Source organism: Uranotaenia lowii, chromosome 3 (genome assembly GCF_029784155.1).
Source record: "Uranotaenia lowii strain MFRU-FL chromosome 3, ASM2978415v1, whole genome shotgun sequence".
Taxonomy (NCBI): Eukaryota; Metazoa; Arthropoda; class Insecta; order Diptera; family Culicidae; genus Uranotaenia; species Uranotaenia lowii.
In genome coordinates this window covers 8810606-8834196 of record NC_073693.1, presented here as the reverse complement: position 1 = coordinate 8834196, position 23591 = coordinate 8810606, and the positions used below count along the sequence as shown (strand labels likewise).

At 34.1% G+C, this 23591-nt stretch overlaps 2 protein-coding genes across 7 annotated transcripts in view; one reads left to right on the top strand and one right to left on the bottom strand.

Annotated features, from left to right (window-relative positions):
- Window positions 1–23591, top strand: part of LOC129750541 (uncharacterized) — a 380798-nt gene that overhangs the window by 69800 nt on the left and 287407 nt on the right. The gene's annotated exons all lie outside the window — the stretch shown is intronic.
- On the bottom strand, window positions 307–15404 carry LOC129750549 (uncharacterized). Its single transcript, XM_055745516.1, has 6 exons — window positions 14899–15404; window positions 8317–8517; window positions 7881–8254; window positions 7665–7814; window positions 7323–7586; window positions 307–955 (listed from the first exon to the last, which is right to left on the bottom strand). Exons 1-6 carry the CDS (start codon window positions 14983–14985, stop codon window positions 853–855), a joined length of 1179 nt encoding a protein of 392 aa, XP_055601491.1. The 5' UTR covers window positions 14986–15404; the 3' UTR covers window positions 307–852.

The window sequence follows — 23591 nt, the reverse complement described above, 5'->3', positions numbered from 1 at the left end:
TTAATTTTACTCAGAATGACATCGTCCTGTGGAGAGAATCACAACAAACAGTTGAAGCAAAATGCATGGCATCCATAAGCTATACATGTATCATATGTACATCTAGAGCTTTGCTGATTCAGATAAGGATGCGCTCTTAGTGGGTCGCCTTAAAACCCCATTCGCTACCGGAGAGCCATTAGTGGTGGGTGTGTTCATCTACGTGTCCTATAAGGAAAGTGGAGCACCAACACGAAACCTCGAGAAGAAAATGGAATCCCCGATCCATGAAAGGACATGCTCGCATTAAAAGGAAACACTTTCCCGTTCGTTACACATCAGCAAGTATCTTATTATTATTTTATCTGTTCACGACACGACGTAGGTAAATTTAGGTTTAATTCAATACAATTTGCATCTCTTCCGCTCCGCCCAGCTGGAAACAATCTCTGGCAAACCTCTGGCGCACATGCAGGAAGTGCACTTGCAGCATCGTGTTTCGTTCACTTCCGGGAAAACTGGTTAGCACTCTTCTGGGGCAGGTGATTGATTACCTACCCAACTACCTTCTATCTCAAGCTAAAGCGGAAACAAGACTCGGATAGAGAAATCCTAGGATAAAGTGTTCACAATCTGGGTAAAATCTACGAAGCAAAATAAAATAAATAGATAAAACTTGTGAGCACGCTACAACTACTAGATTTCCTCCCCCAAATGCACATGCGGCTCGCCTCTTCCCTTCCCTGGAAGGAAAACTGCGTGCTACGCTTTCTCTTCTCTGTCTCTCTCTCTTCATTAATATACAATTAATCATTCAGCAGAATCGGTCGCAGGACCACTTCATGCATCGTATTCAAGTTGGATTGCGCCACCTTAGTACACCCGGAGTCGGTTCCGATCGTCGAATCCAGCGGAATGTCCAGCATTGCGAACGACGAACGAAGTTCCATCGAAATGCATCCGGCGCTCTTCGCGGCTGTGAATGGAGAAAAGCATAAGAATGGATGTGAAACGTGAACTCAGGTTTCTCTCTTATATTTACAAATTGAAACGATGTGTTAAATTGGATTTCGCACAAAGAGCCCCACTCGAAATACCAAAAGTTAGATAAAAACTTAAATGCAGACTTAGCTTTATGTTGGCTAAATAAAGATTGTAAAATGGATTTGAAATTAACAGATCGTTTTACGTGACCGGGATTTCTCTGAACAGTGATATGAATTAAGTGTTTATGCATCTCACACATTCAAGATCTAATTTGTTTTGGTAGTTTAAGAGCATAAATTTTTTCTTTAAAAGAAATTTACTCAAGATTTATGATCCAAGATTAGGTTTTATAGCTCTAGACTCAAATCTTAAAGGTCAAAATACTAAACAGAATGAAAAGACCTGAGAAGACTTAAAAAAGGCTCACCAAGACTCGGAACAACAAAAAAACACAAAAACACTCATAAAGACGAAAAAACAAGCAAGAATACTTGAGAAGACTCAAAAGACCATAAAAAATTAATAACTCAAAATACTAAGAAACACTAAGAGAAATTTCGACTTGAAAAAACTTAAAGGAAGCGAATGACTCAGAGGACTGAATAAAACCACTCGAAATACTAAAAATTAAAAGAGAATTAAAAGACTCAATAAGTCATTTTGAGTCTAGATTAAAAAAACTAAAAAAAAACTCAAAAATGTCAAATGATATCAAAGATATAAAAAACTCAAAAAAGGCACGAAAGACTCAACAGACTTACAAAATAGCTCAAAGAACTTATAAGCCTCAAAATAAATGAAAATTAAAAGACTTAAAAGGTCCTAAAGACCCAAAAGCTCTTCTTCTTCTTCTTCTTTCTACTTGAGCTGCTTCACGGGCAGCTCGGATTAAGGGCCCCAAAAGCTCAAAAAGACTGAATAGAATCAATATACTACTAAAATTACTCAAAGCACTCAATTTACCTGAAATGGCTCAAAGGATTAAAACATTCCAAACACTTAGATATTTTCAAAATTATCCAATATGACAAGGAACTAAGACCCAAAAAGTCTCAAGATGCAGAACATTTAGAAAACCCCTACGGACTCAAAACATTCAGTAAACTCAAAAGAACCGAAAGACACAAAAATTCACAAATCTCGAAAATTCAAGATTCAAGATTCAAGATTCAAGACTCAAGATTCAAGATTCAAGATCCAAGATTCAAGATCCAAGATTCAAGATCCAAGATTCAAGATTCAAGATTCAAGATTCAAGATTCAAGATTCAAGATTCAAGATTCAAGATTCAAGATTCAAGATTCAAGATTCAAGATTCAAGATTCAAGATTCAAGATTCAAGATTCAAGATTCAAGATTCAAGATTCAAGATTCAAGATTCAAGATTCAAGATTCAAGATTCAAGATTCAAGATTCAAGATTCAAGATTCAAGATTCAAGATTCAAGATTCAAGATTCAAGATTCAAGATTCAAGATTCAAGATTCAAGATTCAAGATTCAAGATTCAAGATTCAAGATTCAAGATTCAAGATTCAAGATTCAAGATTCAAGATTCAAGATTCAAGATTCAAGATTCAAGATTCAAGATTCAAGATTCAAGATTCAAGATTCAAGATTCAAGATTCAAGATTCAAGATTCAAGATTCAAGATTCAAGATTCAAGATTCAAGATTCAAGATTCAAGATTCAAGATTCAAGATTCAAGATTCAAGATTCAAGATTCAAGATTCAAGATTCAAGATTCAAGATTCAAGATTCAAGATTCAAGATTCAAGATTCAAGATTCAAGATTCAAGATTCAAGATTCAAGATTCAAGATTCAAGATTCAAGATTCAAGATTCAAGATTCAAGATTCAAGATTCAAGATTCAAGATTCAAGATTCAAGATTCAAGATTCAAGATTCAAGATTCAAGATTCAAGATTCAAGATTCAAGATTCAAGATTCAAGATTCAAGATTCAAGATTCAAGATTCAAGATTCAAGATTCAAGATTCAAGATTCAAGATTCAAGATTCAAGATTCAAGATTCAAGATATTCAAGATTCAAGATTCAAGATTCAAGATTCAAGATTCAAGATTCAAGATTCAAGATTCAAGATTCAAGATTCAAGATTCAAGATTCTAAATTCTAGATTCAAGATTCAAGATTCATGATTCATGATTCAAGATTCAAGATTCAAGATTCAAGATTCAAGATTCAAGATTCAAGATTCAAGATTCAAGATTCAAGATTCACGATTCAAGATTCAAGATTCAAGATTCAATATTCAAGATTCGAGATTCAAGATTTCACCAAATTGCAAATTATAAATTCATAATTTCAAATTCCAATTCCGAACTTCGAAAACCAAATTCCAATTCCAATTCCAATTCCAAATTTAAAATTCCAATTCTGAACTTCGAAATCCAAATTCCAATTCCAATTCCAAATTCCAATTCCAAATTCCAATTCCAATTCCAATTCCAAATTCCAAATTCCAATTCCAAATTCCAAATTCCAAATTCCAAATTCCAAATTCCAAATTCCAAATTCCAAATTCCAAATTTCAAATTCCAAATTCCAAATTCAAAATTCCAAATTTCAAATACCAAATTATAAATTCCAAATTTCATATTTCATATTCCAAATTCCAAATTCCAAATTCCAAATTCCAAATTCCAAATTCCAAATTCCAAACTCCAAATTCCAAATTCCAAATTCCAAATTCCAAATTCCAAATTCCAATTCCAAATTGCAATTCCAAGTTCCAATTGCAAATTCCAATTCCAATTCCAAATTCCAATTCCAATTCCAATTCCAAATTCCAATTCCAATTCCAAATTCCAATTCCAAATTCCAATTCCAAATTCCAATTTCAAATTCCAATTCCAAATTCCAATTCCAAATTCCAATTCCAAATTCCAATTCCAAATTCCAATTCCAATTCCAAATTCCAATTCCAAATTCCAATTCCAAATTCCAATTCCAAATTCCAATTCCAAATTCCAATTCCAAATTTCAATTCTAAATTCCAATTCCCAATTCCAATTCCAAAATCTGAATTGCGATGATCATAATCGAGCGCCGAAATCCGGAACTCGAAGTCATGGGTTGGAAGATGAAAATTGGAAGGTCAAATCAAAAGTTGAAATTAGAAATGTTTGAGTGAAATCCGACGAGAGTCAAAGGTTGAAAAAAGAAAATAGAAGATAAATTTAGACAGTCGAAATCGAAAATTGAAAGTTGAACTTTAAAAAATTGATTGTAAAAAATTTGAATTGCTTGATAGTCTAAAATTAAAAGTGTAAAGTCAAAAGTCATAAATCGAAAATCGATGATAAAAATTGACAGTCAAAAGTTGGAATAACGAAAGTTTAGAATCTTAAGTCCAGTGCATAAAATCGTTACTGGACATTTAAATCCAAAACCGAAAATCGATAACTTCAAGCAACAAATCTTAATTGAAAAATGTATAGTCGGAAATTAAAAATCAAAAAAGAATTGCTGGAAGTAATTAAACATTGAAAATCAAAAATCTCAAAAATAGAAAATCGAACGCAGAAGTCAAATCAAAGTCGAGGTCCAAAGGGAAAAGTTGAATATCAAAACTTTCCAGTTGAATTTCTAAAGTTGAAACTCGGAGGTCGAAAGTCAACAATGAACGATGGAAGCGCTTCCGAATTTGGGTGATGGTTTTGCATTAGTGTAAGAGGGATGCAGCTAGAATTTCATCCAACTTTTGACAGATCTTACTGGTTTTTCTTAAAAAGAGAAAGAATAACTTTTCGATTCCATCGCCCATCGAAAGTCGAAATCGAAAGTAGTTATTTACAACTACAAACCCATATTTCTAATTTCAACTTACAAGTTCTAAGATGTTGCAAATAAATTAAATTAAATTCGATTAAGAAAAGTTTTAAAGTTTTGAAAAGCTCGTTCCAAAGTTCCCCGTAAATAATTCTTATGTAACATAGCTTTCGTTCTCTATTCCATAGGTTTTCTATTTAAATAAAAAGCAAACGAGGACCAAAAAACCATAGTCTAAAATTCATAAGAAATGGAACATTAAAAATTAAAAATTAGAAATCAGAAATTAGAAATCAGATATCATAAATTAATCAGAAATCAGAAATCGGAAATTGGAAATCAGAAATCAGAAATTCATGTTAAGAATCAATTTTCTTATTCTGTTTCTATCAGGACATATTTCTGGGATAATTTTTTTCATAATTTCATTGGAACCATTATTTTAATTTTCTTTTTCGGCAGAATATTTCAAACTATGTTAATCTAACAATTTATACTAATGGCAACTGTTTGACAAGCAACTGGCAATATTACAGCTAAGAGCTTTAAAACATGAGAAAACTGGAAACGTACCTACCTATTTTTCGAAAAAAAAATATCATTTTGTAAGTGACAGAAATCTCTAGTCCATGTGTTTTTTATCTTAAATATATATAATCTAAAGGTCTAAAATGTTCCAGCATTCTAGATATTTCAATTTATATTACTTATATTAGCCAGAAAAGAAAAAAATGTAAACCCCATCTAAAGTAAGCATTCCAGATTGCCCGGTTTTATCGGGGCTTGTCCGGATATTCAAGAAAAAATTCAAGGTGAGTCCGATCCGACCCAGAAACCCGGATTTTATGAAAAAGTAAAAGGTTTTTGCCCGGATTTATTCTCTTTATTTGCAAAATTTACTATTCAAACTGAGCAATGATAAGCTTCGGTTATCGTGTCCGAAAATGAATTTTTCAGAATATCAGCAAAATTAATTAGGAATCGTTTTTGGAAGCATCGATCAAAATTCGATGTACTTCGAAGAACAATGAATGTTTTAAGTGATTTTATTCTATTTTTCTCTTATCTTTGTTTAATTAACAGATAAATTGAGAATTGCCCGGCCCGGAAACGCGCTGCAAAAATTCTGAAATGTTTAGTCTAGCTAGACGGTTAGGCACAATTTGACAAATACATATGTTCAATATTTGCAACCGAAAAAGTACTGAAATTAAGCTCTTTAGCACATGTGGTTATGCAGCTTTTGAAAAAAATTCAATTTTTTTTTAAACGATGAAGTTTTTTGTAGTACAACAGTTTTATGTAATCATAAAATGTGATTTTTTCAGTGCGAAAAATGGGTTTCAGTGGGTTAACATTAAATAACTGTTACAATCTAAAACGAAGGATATGAAAGTCAGGCGTGGTTAGACTTCTAGTAGAAAGCCTAAGCTTCTGGAGCGATTATTGGGAATTTATTCTTTCCAATGGTAAATTTTACTGAAATTTACCATAACGGCAATTTAAAAACTTCTTTTATTTGATAAACACTCGAACATTTGAAACATTTGAAAATTCAAGGGTATACTTAGTAGGAAAAGTTTTAAATTTTTATAGAAGCTTGAGCATTTTCATTTATATTTTAACGATTTTTCCTGCTAAAGGGGGGAGGGCTACTGACTAAGCAACATGTAGCAAGTGTATGAACAAGTGATAAAATGTGTCACAAAAAAATTGAGATTCATGGCTTGAATATGTCCCTTTACACGGTTTGCAATAGTCTGTTGGATGTGAAACATGATTTTTAACATCTTTAAATTAAATTCAATGTTAGGTACACAGAATTAGAAACAAATAGAAAATAGTGCGGAAAATTTTGGTCACATGAATTTTTTACAAATAATGCCATTTTCTCACACTTTGGCTCCGAAATTCAGCCCTCATAATTTTTGCCGTTAAGTTTGGTAGCTGGCCCAAGTGTAAACAAAATTTTGTGTAAATTCATTGTAAGACGATTTTTTTATAACTTGAAACATTTGAAAAATCCTATACTGCGCAGCAGAATCAGGGCTGTTCACGGTAATTTAGATTTTTTATTTTTTTGTTCAAGATTACTTTGAAAATTTTCAAAATTTTCCCCCGTTGTTAATTAAGAAGGTTAATGAAAAATTTTCGAGGAATCAGTCTAACTTTTCTTAGCTTCTTAGAAAACTGGCCGCTTGATTGCTTCCAATCATCAATATTCTGAGAACAGGGCCATTACCGCCTTTGTTGGCTGTTCCGTTCCGAAAGTCTAGAGGCAAATTTAATTTTTCCTCATTTTCTCGGTATGGTTAACCATCGGTAAGTCGATGTTCAAAGTTAAAATTTGAGAGAAAGGGTTATCAGCAAACGGTTGCTAGCAAATTCTAGTCACCCTAGAGATACTCCAAACTTGGTTATCGCAAAGGAACTCCGCAAGGTTCGTAATCGAGGCAAATGGAAAGATTAAACATGAAGGCGAAAATAGGACGAAAAACTCACTGGAGCAGACACACTGAGGCGGCTCCCTGTCAGGTTAGCTGTCATGTTTCCAGGGTTTTCTTACCGTACAAAAAGATGCGACGTCTGGCCCATCGAGGCAGTACAGTGAATGTAGGGCGTCGTAATCGTGGCAGAGCCATTGGTGGGACTCGTCCTGATGTTGCACCGGTTGTTCATCCGAGCCACCTTCACCAAACCGTCTACCGTCTGCTGGATGCGAAAACCGTTCAGGTGAAAGATTTCCGTTCCGTCATCATTCAACCAAAAGTTGGCAGCCTGGGCAATCTGATTTGCTTCCTGATAGTACTGATTGCCGATGCGAGTTCCGCTGGAAGGGAAAATGCAATTAGATTAGTTTGATCATAAGTCAGCCTAGTTGTGGGCTGCCGGGCGCATCTTTTCTTACTTGTAGAAAATCGGAGAAATGTAATCCGCTTTTATGTCCATGTTGATCATATCGGATGTCGTGCGAGTCCCGGCGGCATCCACCAGATAGATGAGGGCGCAACCATCGCTCGTCAGGCTTATTCCTTTCTGCCACATTTTTGCATAACGACTGGAGAACGGCGGAATTTTTGAATGAAAATTGCACACAATTCCCTTTAGAAAAGCGCATACTTACATGTAATCATTCTTTCCGCGCCCATCATAGGCCACAATATCGACTCGGGAGCCATTCTGGAACACAATTCCGTTGGGATGATTTAGCGTCGACGATGTCCCGGCACTGGAAAGAGCCATCGTGACCCGCTCCTGGTGGTTAATCACCTTGATAGATTTATCGATGGTCATCTCAATGACCACGGCATCCCTGAGGCGTAATTGAATGACCGAGTTTGAGAGAACCGTTGGTCCGAACTGGCGAATCGATGGATTGTCATAGGAGGTCAAACGGGGCGCCGAAGGAATGCGATGGACCACTTGCTGATGCGGCTGCTGCTGTTGTTGCAGTTGCTTCTGACTTTGATAGTACTGGAAAAGTTGATTGGGTGTCGTCTGCAAAAGAAATTAGGGTCAATAGTTTCGGTTCAACAGATTCCCTTTTCAAAAGTATCTACACTTCGATAGCTAACAGCCTGTTCCAATGGATAGTTTGAAATGCTGCTCCAGATGCGACTGTTGACGGGCAGATGCGTTGGACCGATATATCCGATTTCGGGCATGCTTTCGCCACTGCGAAGCACCTTGGCCGAGCAAGACATGCGAGCCGGGAGCACGAACGGAGGAGCGGACACGTTCAGTTTTGATTCGGTTTTTACCTGTGAATATTTAACAGATGAAAAAAAAAAACGTTGAAACTTTTAAACTGTCGAAATGGTCATTGATTAGTTATTTCAATCTCCTATTTTCTTCCTTTCCCGCAAGTGCAAAAGCTTAAACCACCAAATTGTTTAAAAAACTGCCAGGCAATATCATTCTACCATTCTATTAGAAAAAAAGTTGAAAATAAAATTCAAAGGGAATCAGTTCGTCTAGCTGAACAAAACTTTATACAAATGCTGACGATACGTAATATTAAGTTTTTTTTTGCCACGAAAGCGTTATTCGTCATGAAAATAATCAGATTTCAGTTCTTGACGAGTCGAAGGACAGTTTCAAATCGGAAAACTGAACAAACTGAAGATTATTTCGTAAAATAACAATTATTTAAAAAAAAAAAACGTGCCTTTTATCTTTTCCTAGGTGGCTACCAGTTCACCTTGGTCAATAAAAATTATAATTTTGCAGTTTATTTTATAGGAAAAGTAGTTTACTATGTTTCCCATTCGCAGTGATAGATAACTCTTTTTTAGGCTTTCAGTTCGGTTTGGTCGGTTCCCGACCAATTATCAGTTCTCATTTAAAACTTCTATTTATCTCATTTCTCATTCACCATACTTCATTTCTCATTTCTATCATATCTCATATCAAATCTCTCATCTATCAACACTTCCTCTCACTTCTTTGTTCTCCCTTCTCATTACAATCTATTCATTACTCATAGGGGCCGTTCACATACCACGTGGACAACTTAGGGGGAGGGGGGGGGTGTATGGAAATGTCCACGCTTGTCCACGGATAGGGGGGTAGGGGTTTGGGTCATGTCCACGTGGACATTCTTACTGTTTGAATCTTAAAATTACAAAGCTTTCTAGTTTAAATTTAAGCAATTAAAAACCACTTGAAAGCAAGTAATAAATATGAAAATTAAGATTTTTTTTTTTTTTTTAATTATTTTATATCATGGAACGCTTTTTCTTTTTTTTTTATCAGCCATTTCAATAACAAATATGCATAAAGTGGTGTTTTCTAACTGTCAAATGAGTTTTTGAAAAAAAAAACTATTTCTGTCCACGTGGACATCCGGGGAGGGGGGTAGGGGTTTGCCAAATGTCCACGCTTGTCCACGGAGGGGGAGGGGGGTGTCAAAAATCTCATTTTTCTGTCCACGTGGTATCTGAACGGCCCCATATTTCTTTTCTCACTCCTTATTCTTTACTTTTCACTTCTCATTTCTCATTTCGGGTTTCTCATATCTCGTCTTTAATATTAAATTTCACATTTTTCATTCCTCACTTTTCATTTTTCATTATTCAATTCTCATTTTCCATTATTCAATTCTCATTTCTCATTTCTCGTATCTCATTGCTTATTTCTGATTTTTCATTTCTTATTTCTTATTTCTCATTTCTCATTTCTCATTTCTCATTTCTCATTTCTCGTTTCTCATTTCTCATTTCTGATTTCTCATTTCTCATTTCTCATTTCTGATTTCTCATTTCTCATTTCTCATTTCTCATTTCTCATTTCTCATTTCTCATTTCTCATTTCTCATTTCTCATTTCTAATTTTTCATTGGTAAGTTTTAATTTCACATTTCTCATTTCATATTTTTCATTTCTCACTTCCTCCATTTCCCATTTTCACTTTTATTCTTTATTTCTCATTTCATTCCTCATTCTTTACTTTATTTCTCTTTTCTCTTGTAATTTCTCACACAAACAATTTTCTTTCCTTACTCATGTATGTATGTATGTATGTATGGTTCCCACATCGGTAACAAGGTCCAGCCTATGTCTGTGTGGCTTGGCCTTCGAATTGCTTCTCAGGCTTCAATGGTCGATGGTTCGTCGAGGGAAGGCATCCAACCTTCAGAGACCTACAATGGTTGGCAATCCACTCCGCTTGCAATAGTCTCTTCAGATTAACCCCAGATGCATTCCCTCTGAAATATATAATTATTTATACAATGAAACACATCTTACCTGTCGGCAACTTATGGGATTTGAACCCAAAAGTTTTTCTTGCCCATACCGAGAATCGAACCCAGTACGCCTGGGTTACCAGACTCGCGCCAGCCTTTCCATTAGACCACATCAGCGCTTCAGATACCAAAACTGTTAAGAATGTCAAGATTCTCAAGATTGTCAAAATTGTCTAAATTGTTTAAATTGTCAAAGTTGTCAAAATTGTTAAAATTGTAAAAGTTGACAAAAATTGTCAAAATTGTCAAAATTGTCCAAATTGTCAGAATGGTCAAAATGGTCGAAATGGTCAAAATGGTCAAAATGGTCAAAATGGTCAAAATGGTCCAAATGGTTCAAATAGTCAAAATAGTCAAAATAGTCAAAATTGTCAAAATAGTCAATATTAACAAAACTGTAAAAAATGACAAAATTGAAAAATTGTAAAACATGACAATACCGTCAAAATTGACAAAAAATTGTCGATATCGTCAAAATTGTCTAAATTGACAACAACGTCAAAATTTGAAAAATTGTCAAAATTTTCAGAATTGGTAAAAATTATAAAAATTGTAAAAATTTTCGAAATCGTCAAAATTGTTAAGATTGTCAAAATTGACAAAATTAAGAATTCAATGTTCAAAATTATCAAGATTGTCAAAATTGTCAAAATTGTCAAAATTGTAAAAATTGTCAAAATAGTCAAAATAGTCGAAATTGTCAAAATTGTCAATATTGTCAAATTTGTCAAAATTGTCATAATGTTCAAAATTGTCAAGATTGTCGAAATTGTCTAAATTGTCTAGATTGTCAAAATTGTCCAAATAGGCAAAATAGGCAAAATTGTCAAAATTATCAAAATTGTCACTATTGTCAAAATGTCAAAATTGTCAAAATAGTCAAAATTGTCAAAGTTGTCAAAATTGAAAAATGGTCAAAATGGTCAAAATTGTCAAAATTGTCAAAATTGTCAAAATTGTCAAAATTGTCAAAATTGTCAAAATGGTCAAAATGGTCAAAATTGTCAAAATTGTCAAAATTGACCAAATTGTCAAAATTGTCATAATTATCAAAATTGTCAAAATTGGAAAAACTGTCAAATTTGCCAAAATTGTCAAAATTGTCAAATTGTCAAAATTGTCAAAATTGTCAAAATTGTCAAAATTGTCAAAATTGTCAAAATTGACAAAATTGCCAAAATTTGTCAAAATTGTCAAAATTGTCAAAATTGTCAAAATTGTCAAAATTGTCAAAATTGTCAAAATTGTCAAAATTGTCAAAATTGTCAATATTGTCAAAATTGTCAAAATTGTCAAAATTGTAAAAATTGTCAAAATTGTCAAAATAGTCAAAAAAGTCAAAATTGTCAAAATTGCCAAAATTGTCAAAAATGCCATAATTGTCAAAATTGTCAAAATTGTCAAAAATGTTAAAATTGTTAAAATTTTCAAAATTGACAAATTTGTCCAAATGGTTCAAATTCTAAAAATTGTCGAATTTGTCAAAAATGTTAAAATTTTATAAATTGTCAAAAATGTAAAATTTGATAAAATTATCAAAATTGTCAAAATTGTAAAAAGTGTAAAAATTGTCAAAATTGTCAAAATTGTCAAAATTGTCAAAATTGGGAAATTTGTCAAAATTGTCAAAATCATCAAAATTGTCAAAATTGTCAAAATAGTTAATATTGTCAAAATTGTCAAAATTGTAAAAATGGTCAAAATTGCAAAAATTCTAAAAATTGACAAATTTGTCCAAATGGTTCAAATTCTAAAAATTGTCAATATTGTCAAAATTATCAAAATTGTCAAAATTGTCAAAATTGTCAAAATTGTCAAAATTGTCAAAATTGTCAAAATTGTCAAAATTGTCAAAATTGTCAAAAGTGTCAAAAGTGACAAAATTGTCAAAATTGTCAAAAATGTCAAAATTGTAAAAATTGTCAAAATTATCAAAATTGTCAAAAGTGTCAAAATTGTCAAAATTTTCAAAATTGCCAAAATTGTCGAAATTGTCAAAATTGATAAAAAAAATTCGAAATGGTCAAACCAAAAATGGTTAAAATTGCTGAAATTATCAATTTTTCAAAATTAAAATTTTTGTTGAAATTGTCAATTGAACAATTGTATTACCTTTTTGACAAATTTTTACATACTTTTGTCACAATGTTGAGAAACCGTTGACACAACTCTGTAACAATTTTGACACTTTTTTCAAAACTTTTGAGATTGTCAGAATTGTCGAAATGGTTAAAATAATCAAATTTTGTCAAATCGTCATAACAATAAAAATTGTTTAATAAAAAATGTTTAATAAAAATCGAATATGTTAGTATGTATTGAGTAAACTGACATGATGGTCAAAATTATCAGTATTGAAAAAACATGTTTAGCAAATTGGCAAAGTCGTCAGAGTTGTCACTGTTGAGAAAACTGTCCAGGTGATCAACATAGCTCAATTTGCCAAAACTGTCTAAACATTCAAAAATCTCAAAATTTGGCAATCTTCGTAGTTGTCAATATTATTAAAATGGCAAAACTTGTCGAAATTCCCGAATTGTTCAAATTGTCAAAACGGGCAAAGTTTTCAAATTGCTACAGATTCGAATGGAGCAAATTAACGCAATTGTCAAAATTTATAATTATCCTACTGTTAAAATCCCAGACAAATAAACAAACAACATATGAAAAATTATCAAATGGTAACAAATTTTAAAATTTGAAAAAAAATTTTTTATGGAAAACTTATTGATATTAACAAAATTGTTCTTAACTGTCAAGGTTATTGAACAACCGAAAAATTTGAAATTCAAGTGATGTAATTACTGGTGAAAATTGACAAAATTTTGCAAAGTTTGTAACCTTGCCACAATTTTTTTGATTGCCAACAATGCCAAATATTCAATTTACATAGAATTAAAAAATAAAAAATCAGAGAAAATATTTTAAAACGAAATTAGCAAAAAAAAAATCAAGCGTGAGTTTTCAAAAGGACGTATGTCGCAAAAGTAAACAAATTGAGTTACTGTTTGCACGGTATAGTAAATTTTATTTTCTTCTGTATGAATTAACTGTTTGTACAAAAAAAATAATATGCCGTTAGCTAAAAAAGTATACAAACGACCTATGTCATCTTTTCTCAGTGACGACGCATCTGTCAAAACAAATAATATCGCACACACAGCAGATAGGATCGCAGCAAACCGTCGTATGGAAGAAAATAATAGTAAAAAAGTGCCTGGCAGATACGTCGTGTTTACTTACATTGAATATTGCGCGTACAAATAGTTTAATTACACCTAAAACGTGATAAAATGGATTTCGATGGATTCCAGCTGCTGCTCGGTATGTTTTTTGTAATAATACCACCGAAAAAAAGCTTATGAGATTTTTCTAGACGCAGCAACAGAGCTTGAATTATCACATCAACAAGAGGCACAGCAAATTCCAACGATTGTTACGCAAACGAATGCAGACCCTGCTCTTGACGCGGCTCCCAATCAGCACGGCTCACCGCTTCAAGTTTTCTCGCAAAATGTATCGGGAAATGTTCCAGAAATTGTTTCACAGATTCCGAGCGTAGGGTGCTTTGAAGAAGTCGAAACAAACCGGAATGAATTCCTGCCTTATCAACAACTACGTGCACAGTCAATGATGTGAAAAAACCGACGTATCTGATTTGACGCATAATGAAAACAATTTGTCCAAGCGACGAATCATAAAGGGTGTATGTAAATATTAAACTGTCACAACGACGAATCATTATGGCGTATGTGAAAAAAAAAACTCAACAATACGGTGTAAAATATTTTTTTTAACAAATTCACTAGGAAACAGCAAAAAATCCAGTATGCTCAAACCTATAATTAAAACATTATAGTTTTTCCTACAGCTGCCATGATAAAACTTGATTCTAGATCAAACAGCTTTAATTAGCATTTATTTATATTAACATAATTGTGTCCCTCCTTTCTCTCAGATTTTGTCTGATGTTACATACGTCCTTTTAAAAACTCACGCATTTAATGTTGAAAGTTCAAATTGCTGATAACAGAAGTTAAATTTTAATAGACCAAACCAAAATTTGAAAATTCCGAATTTGATATCGGGTTTCAAAAACTCAGAAAACAAATTTCAGATTATTTAAGTTTAGAATTCTGATTCCTGAATTTAAAAAAATCAGTTAACAGACTTCCAAATTCAGAAATGAGAATTCAGACGATAGAATTCACAATCCAGAAATAAAAACTCAAAATTTCGTGTTTCTAAATTCAGCATTCGGACTCCTGGGATAAGAATTTTGAAAAAATAAAAAAGGTTTTCATTCTATTTTTGGTGCTTCCGCTATCAAAATTCCAAATCTGTTTTCCTGACTAAATAAAAAAGGAGGGAACCATCCTTACTCCTCCTTACTCACCTTGGTGAATGGGCTGCGCTGCCTATTTTGCTGATTACCACTTTTGGCCGTCTGGTTTAAATTGCCCGCACTCGATGAGGATGCCATTTAGGATGTTTTATACAAGAGTCACTTTCTTCGGTGTCAAATAAGTCACGTTCAACACCACGGATATTGCACTTATTGGGAAAAAGGCTCTTAGAAAAAGATAATTGATAATGCCAGGGGCCACTTGCACTGCAGGCCACTTAATTTTGGGTTAGGCTCACTTTTGCCGATACTGCGCAAAAAAAACCTCTCGAATTTACTACTCTGAACACTTTTTGAAAAAAAACGCCAGCCTTTTTTCTTTATACGCAGGGAACACTTTTAATCACTGAAATTTTCCACAACCTGAGGGATCACTGCGGAGGAAAATCCCGCAAACATACGCGAAAACACGAACGGAAACTTTGGAAAGTATGCTGGAAATGACTTGGCGTTTCCACCGGCCGAAGAAAACTTTTTGTGTGACATACGACACGAGGCAAACAACCTAGACGATGATGGCAGTTGCCATGGCAGCCACGTGGCCGCGCGAGCTGAGGCGTATCGCGTTTCAAAAGCCAACGATTGCTGTGATTGAAGCGCACGATGTTTTTCGGCTGATGCACTTTGCGGTTGCGATGTTTTTCTTCGGACGGGCGTGGGTGGGTCAGTGCATTCGGTGGGTTGAAGTCGACTAGGGGAAAGTGTTCCTGTATGAGGCCCTAGCTAAGGGGGAAATAGTGAATATAAGCTAATTTCAAGAAAACATGATTTAATGTTGTTGTGTTTGGCAATTTTTCAAAAATAACAAAATTGACACAAAAATGACAAAAATGACAAAAATGACAAAAATGACAAAAATGACAAAAATGACAAAAATGACAAAAATGACAAAAATGACAAAAATGACAAAAATGACAAAAATGACAAAAATGACAAAAATGACAAAAATGACAAAAATGACAAAAATGACAAAAATAACAACAATGACAAAAATGACAAAAATAACAAAAATGGCAAAAATGACAAAAATGACAAAAATTACAAAAATGACAAAAATTACAAAAATGACAAAAATTACAAAAAATGACAATAATGACAAAAATGACAAAAATTACAAAAATTACAAAAATTACAAAACTTACAAAAGTGACAAAAATGACAAAAACGACAAAAATGACATAAAATCGATCATTGAAAACTGATGAAGTAGGTATGAGTATTTTTTCATTAAAGATTTCAATTCATTGAACAACCTTTTTGAAGACTGCAAAATGGTTGGATTTATGGTTTAAGAAATATCTTAAATTTAATATGGGTTAAAATTTATCAAAATTGTCGTCGAAGTTCCTTATTTTTCACAATTGGGAAAAAAAGAACAATAAGAAAACTTTCATAACTTTTTCCTCAGAAGTCAAAACTACTTGCGAGCTTTGGAAAACATGATCATTGAATTAAGACCTTTTATTTGCAAATCTTTGTAATGTTCTACAGTTTTCTAAAAATGTTACCAAATTCATTAAATGAATTTTCACCCATTTTCCAAAGTTGTTCCAAAGTTTATAAGTTTTTCATGCCTCGGAAAAATGTAAATTCTGTTGCATTGTGTGATCAGCTTTGAGTAAAAAGTGCGAAACTTGTATTAAAAATAAAAAACTGCATTATCATTTTTACTTATTGTTTATTTGACTCAGAGTTATAGAGAATTATAAATATTTGATGATATTATTTGTATAGAATTGTTTCAAGATATATTGTGAATCAAAACCAACTGCAACACAGAAATATAATTTACTGTGCCCGATTATTCAAAAATAAATTCTCAAGATGGTGTGCTATTTTTTTTTTGACTTTGACAATTTTCGTTATAAGTAATAAATCAAAACTTCCCAAAAAAATTAACAAATTGATTTTGAAAACGTTTAAATTGCCTAACCAAATCTCAAACAAGAAATAAAGAAACTTAAGGAGAGCAAACCCACTCAAAGTTTGTTCAAATTGGCAAGGTTTAAGCAAATTAAAAAGGCTGAATATTGAAGGATTTTATACTATTAACGCGGCAAATATAAAGTTCGAAGCAGAATGGGAAGTTATCATGGGAAAGTTACTTATTTCTACATAATAAATCCTCAACAAATGACTTTACAAATTTCCGACAAAGAAAAGCTATAAAAATAACAAAGTGAAGGAAAATAAATTGTCTTAAATTTATTAAGTTTTTTTTAACATTTCCCAGATAATCCTTTCCGAAATCCAGAAGCATGACAATTTATGTTGCCGAAAATTTTAATCTTCAGTTGAGTAAGCCTTCCAGATTTTTTCTATAAGTATCCAGGCCGAGCAAATCCGGGCAATGAGTCTCTAAATTTTAGACTCAAAACCGGATAATTTCCGGGAAAATCCAGCCAAAATCTGCGTATTTTCCATAAAAATGCAAAGGCACACAGGCATTTTAAAAAAACTGTCAATAACACAAAGCTCTAGCTCACATTCTTTCAACATCTATTCGTATCTTGTACCCAAAGAGCTCTAGCTTTGACCTATCTATCTATCAGTTTCATATTCCTCCTCATTAAAATTCTACTTAGTTTCAATAAAATTTGCCGAAATACCAATTCAGATTAAAATTAATATAAAAAGGCAAAAAAGGAGTTAAAAAATAAACACAATAAATTAATTTAACCAAGGCACATCAGCGACGTTTTAAATCTTATCTAAGAATTTCGAAAAAATGCATTTGAAATTTAATTCACTAAAAAAAATGTGTGAATAACTCTGAAAAAAAAACGGACCTTTTTTGCTGTTTGTTAATTTCAAATGCAAAATTTATCCATTCAAACATTAATTTTAATGACTTCAGCTAGTAGATTTTTTTGTAGTATTTTTATCCCTAAATGTATGCAGTACCCTTAGGGCTGTTCACTAATTACGTAAGCATATAGGGGGGGGGGGGGTGTTGCTGTTTCACATTTGCTTACGATCTCGTACTAGGGGGGTAGGAGGGGTTTCCAAAAGTCTTACGTAAGAAATGTTACATTATAAATTTATCACAGTCACAGCCATACGAATCCATTTTACCCAGTTTTTTTTTACTCATTATCTGTTTGTTGGTTAATTTACATTATTTATCTTTTAATGTCTTTGAATTAATTAAAAAAATATTGCAGTTTCTATAAAATTTATAAAGAACCAATTCACACCAACATGCCATCAAAAACACTAAATCCTATTTAAAAAAAAACGTCGCTTTTCGCTTTCCATCATAACAATCTTTTTAATTGAGATATTTATAGAAACATAAAGGAATATGCCGCGTTGTGACACCACGATTTGAATCCAACATATTTCGAAAAATAACTTCATCCAGAAAAAAATCTTTCAAAATCAATATAAGGCGCTTTAAGTAATGAATATCTAGACAGTTTTTTTTCCAGTGATAGACACTAACAATACTAAATTTTACAAACGATTCACCAAAAAAAATCCTATAACTTTTTTACTTACCGTTGAATGAGTCTGACTTTTTAGATTAGTTGATAACGTGATTGTTGTTAAACATTTTTTCCCAAATTCTAGTAGTATAGACTGATATAATTTTTAAGAATTTTATGATTTTCAAGTTAAAAACATAACAATTTTTTCTGGTACCTTGTACCATACGCTAACCTGATCTCTTTCTTTTTAAATCGGAGTTTAGATTTTATATTGTTTATTCGATTGTGGAAATTGATTGAAAATCATTTTTACCCAAACATGCTACGTCATGAATAATGTTTTCTTTAATTGTTCATGGCATTTCATCCGTTGTTTTGTATAGATTGTGTTTACAATTTATAATTTTACTTAAAAAGTGCTTTGTTTTGAAGCATGTCACATTTTTAATATTTTCAAGCTATTTTTGAAAAAACGTATCAATTTCTCAAAGAATCAAAAACGTAAGATCTTACTAAGGGGGGAAGGGGGGGTTTTTGAAAAATCTCTCTTTGTCTTACCAGGGGGGAGGGAGGGTTGAAAATTTTCAAAATCGTGCTTACGTAATTAGTGAACGGTCCCTTATGCCTTCTTTATAACATTTTTGACAGAAAAAAATGTGAAATTCAATTTTAACAAAACCAAAAATTACTGATAATGGTGCTATATGCGTAATTACAACACTAATTTATCAAAAGCTATGAATTTTTGAGCGTTTTCATTCAACAAAAACCAAGGTTTGTTGCTGCTTATCCCTTTTTAAGTACGGTGAAAATAGCTTGTTTGTAAATTCAAAAGTTATGAAAACAATAATTTGTTATAACTACGTCAATTTGATGTCCCTTCTTTGAAACCTTAAGAACTTTTGATGTGCAACCGGTATGATTATCTGTGGACATTAATTTTCTAGAAGCCATTGAAGTTGAAAAGTATTGCATGATGCGCCAGTTGACGGTATAAAAATACTTGCCTAAGATGAGATTTGGAGGCTTTCATGTTTTGAATACATATTTTTACTCTCGAATCACAAATTTCGATTAAGAATTTTCAATAGAACATATCGTGAAACGTTCATGAGCTTCCATGGGAGGGAGGGGAGGTGTGTTAAACACCAACTCCCCCCCCCCCCCCCCCCCCCCTTCCTTCAACCGTTCCTACGGACATTCAGCCGGAAGCCTTCAGGCCGAAAGTAGATATTAGATAGCAAGCCTAAGGATGTTCGGACCAATATGACAGTAAATATGACATACAGCCAAAGGTTATTCGATCAAAAGTTATTCGGCCGAATAGATTTTATGCCGAATATAATATTGCCACACTAAGAAATAAATTCCTTTATCAGGAGCTTCATTTTGCCATATTTGCCTTTAACATTTCAATATGATTTTAAACACCAACACCGCGTTCAGGCTTTTTCAACAAGTTTACCAAACATTTAACCTGCCTGCCACCCCATAGAAGCTAATAATGTCATATTATCCATACGCAAACATAAACATGTGAAAGCGATTGACCATGAGTGTTTGCCAAAAATCTCTATGATGGCGCGCGTTTCGCGGAATTGTCCGTAATCATCGAAACAAACCGACTTTGACAACTAAGTTTGGTGGGAATGGAGAAAGTTGGAACTGAAGAAGGTGGCAGGACCTACAGAGATTAGCGAAAGCTGAGTCCTCATCATCATTATCGTCAGTTTTTCTCCTGACACATATTCTCGAAATGATGCTGATGACTCAAGAGCCACTTCCCGGAAAACGGGAGACACATCCATGCCCGAGAGATGACTGATTTGCATGTCTTCCTTCGGTTAGGCGTATTAGAGATACCTACTTTTTGCTGTCATCCTCATCATCGTTGTCTTCAACAACGGTTTGCTTTGATGGGGCATGTGGGTGGCATCCTTCATCTTGGAAGTGATAGAATCTGGTCTGGTGTCTTCTTTCTGGCTCTTCTCTGGCTGGTAAAGTGGAACAATTTACATTTATGGAGCTTTATTTGTGAACGAACGACTTCTGCTGACGATTCGAGCGTTTTCCTTTTATTTGCTACTTAAAAGGGCTCTGATATCAACACGTTGAGTATCATCCATTAAGCTGCCGAAATTTGACTGGTCTGATTCGGTTCCTAAAATAGGCTTTTGAGGAATTTGCCAATTAATGTTTCAAGGATTTCCTGGGAATTACAATGATCTACATTGTCTTGTCTACTTGTTTTGATCTCTAATTCAAGTGGAAATTAATCACTTTTATTTTTCATTATCAATTCCAAAAAAAACTTTTCTACTTTACAGCAAGCTTCAGTGTAAACTCTTTCTAATGATTCGTAATGATTTACCACATAGAGGTAGAGGGTTGTTTGCTTAGCCCAAACAATGCGGTAGCAATTCATACTAATTAATTTCCAGTTTCCAACCAGGTGCACCCATGTGGGCCTCGCAAAATGTTCTATAATCGGAAGCCGGGGCCTCTGAACTTGTGTAACCAACTTCCATTGCAACGGCAGAAATTTTAATTGAACTCACCTTCATTCATGGAATGACCTCAGCTTTTGTTTTACAAACGTGGAATAAAGGGGTGGCAGGATTCAGAATTCACAAAACAATGCGCAATGGTAGAACTGTAGTAAAAACTGTTGCAACTGTTGGAACTTTTCAGCAAATGCATTTACGTGGAAAGGTGATCTGTTAATTGTTGCTTTTTGATGAAGGCTGAGTTGTTAGTACCTAGTACAATAACCGGAACTGTTACAAGTGAATTGTTTCAAATGAACAAGCCCAAATTTAAAAAAAAAATCTCTATTTCAGACCAGTTCTTATTCTAAACATCTAACCTAGGATTGTAAGCAAAAAAATCATTCTTAACCCTGAAATTAGCAGTCTAATTAGGTGAGAAATTGCTGCCATCCATCAACTGTTCCTTCTAATAATAATTCTAAACACGGCACCTCTAGAGGAGAGGGATACCCGATTGTTGCGATAAGATTTGGCGCGATGTTCTTTCCGAAACCCCATATTTTATGGCAGCCCATGTTTAATTATCCCATCAGCCGGAACCACTTTTGACGATCTGATAAACTCTTTCACTGGATTTTCATCGTTAGCCACACTAAAACGACTGCCGGAGGCTGAACGAACGTTGCCCTCGTAGCTACGGGATGATAAAACGGTAGGACCCGCTCGCCTGCCCAACCGGTTGCGAAATAAATTCCAGAGTACGTGACTGACAGGGGCCACGTAAAGCGGCAAGTGTTCTTTCCCACCAGCCGCACTCTTTCGACGGCAATTCCGATGACTGAGTTGGGTCAATTTTGGGAACTTACTAATAAAAAAAATTTGAATGTTTCGAGAAATAATAAAGATAATTTTTAGTCGACTCGAAGTCTTGTAAAGGGTGATACGGTCAACATGTGGTCAATATCAACTTGACGTATTTCTTTCAAATTTGCATTTAAAAAACCTGAACACTTCTCATTTTGAAGGTGTGTGCGTGTGTAGAATGTTGCTCCTATTTTGATTTTGGAATTCACTCTTCAGTTGTCAAAATGCCGTCCAAGGAAGAAGAGCAGTGTATCAAAATTTTGCTCACGCATCACGAAAATCCGAGCTACTCGCACGCAAAACTGGCAAAAACGCTACAATTTGCCAAATCAACCGTTACAAATGTAATTAAAGTGTTTGGGGAACGTTTGTCGTCAGCCAGAAAGTCTGGATCGGTGGGATATCGAAAACCGGAAGCCGCTGAGATGACAAAGAGAGTTGCCGGTAGTTTAAAGCGAAACCCTAACTTCTCTCTCCGAGATGCCGCAAATAAGCTGGGTGTATCGTCTACAACCGTGCATCGAGCCAAAAAACGAGCCGGACTATTGACTTACAAGAAGGTAGTGACTCCAAATCGCGATGATAAACAAAATACGACGACCAAAGCGCGATCCCGGAGGCTGTAAACGACGATGCTGACGAAGTTTGACTGCGTGGTAATGGACGACGAAACCTACGTCAAAGCCGACTACAAGCAGCTTCCGGGACAGGAGTTTTATACTGCAAAAGGAAGGGGAAAGTAAGCAGATATTTTCGAGCACATGAAACTGTCAAAGTTCGCATAGAAATATCTGGTTTCTCAAACCATCTGTACCTGTGGCTTGAAAAGCAGCATTTTTATAGCTTTCAGGACTGTCAACCAAGAAATTTACATAAAAGAGTGTTTGAATAAACATCTGCTGCCTTTCCTGAAGAAACACGGTTGTTCCGTACTGTTTTGGCCGGATTTGGCATCTTGCCATTAGGGTAAAAAGGCCTTGGAGTGGTACGCCGCCAACAACGTGCAGGTGGTTCCCAAGGACAAGAACCCTCCCAACACGCCAGAGCTCCGCCCAATTGAGAAATACTGGGCTATTGTCAAGCGGAACCTTAAGAAGGCCAAAAAAACTGCTATGGACGAGCAGCAGTTCAAGGCAAACTGGCTTTCTGCGGCGAAGAAGGTGGACAAGATGGCTGTACAAAATCTGATGGCAGGGGTTAAGCGTATTCGGATTTGGAAAAGTGGATGCCTAACTGAATATTTTTTCTGAATTCTATACTAATTAAACTTGAAATAGAAATTTAATTTGATTTAAAATAAAAACGATTTCACCGATCTACACGCGTTTCCCTTGACCAAATTATGATCGTATCACCCTTTTATTGGCTTTTTGTGGGGATATCGAATCGTTTTAATCTTGTCATTGTAGATATATCGCCTCCACTTTTGTAGCTATATGCTATTTTGGTAAGTTTAATACAATCTTTTCATCTGGTATATTACTTTGAATAATTTTGTTGTTACTGCGATATTTCTTATTAAATGTTTGCTGGGTTAGGAAGTATCGTATCTGTCAGCTTTCGTTCGCTTCCGCGAATTCCGTGTTCAGCTGGTGGTGATTGACGATGTTTCTATTCAAGGATTGGTACTTGGTCTTTACTGGTACAGGTCAACAGTGTAGTAACGACCATACTATGGTCGCTTGTCTCTGTACAAATAGTTTCGTTAATTGTTGAAGGGATACTCAGTGAAAAGGCGACATGGTCGAGTATATATCCACTGGCTGGGCGTGTAACAGCATTATTGACCAAAAACATGTTGTGCGACTCTAAGATCCTCAGATACTCTCCGACAATGTTGTTCGATAAGTTGACTAATACGTTGGTATATCCTAAGAGAATTCAATCGAGACACTGATTA

Excerpts from the sequence above, each read along its gene's own strand:
- LOC129750549 (XM_055745516.1), bottom strand. The coding sequence starts at position 14,985 with ATGGCATCCTCATCGAGTGCGGGCAATTTAAACCAGACGGCCAAAAGT. Across the intron at positions 7,815-7,880 it reads CGCGGAAAGAATGATTACAT|TCGTTATGCAAAAATGTGGC; the intron begins GTAAGTATGCGC and ends GCCGTTCTCCAG. Across the intron at positions 7,587-7,664 it reads ATTTCTCCGATTTTCTACAA|CGGAACTCGCATCGGCAATC; the intron begins GTAAGAAAAGAT and ends TTTCCCTTCCAG.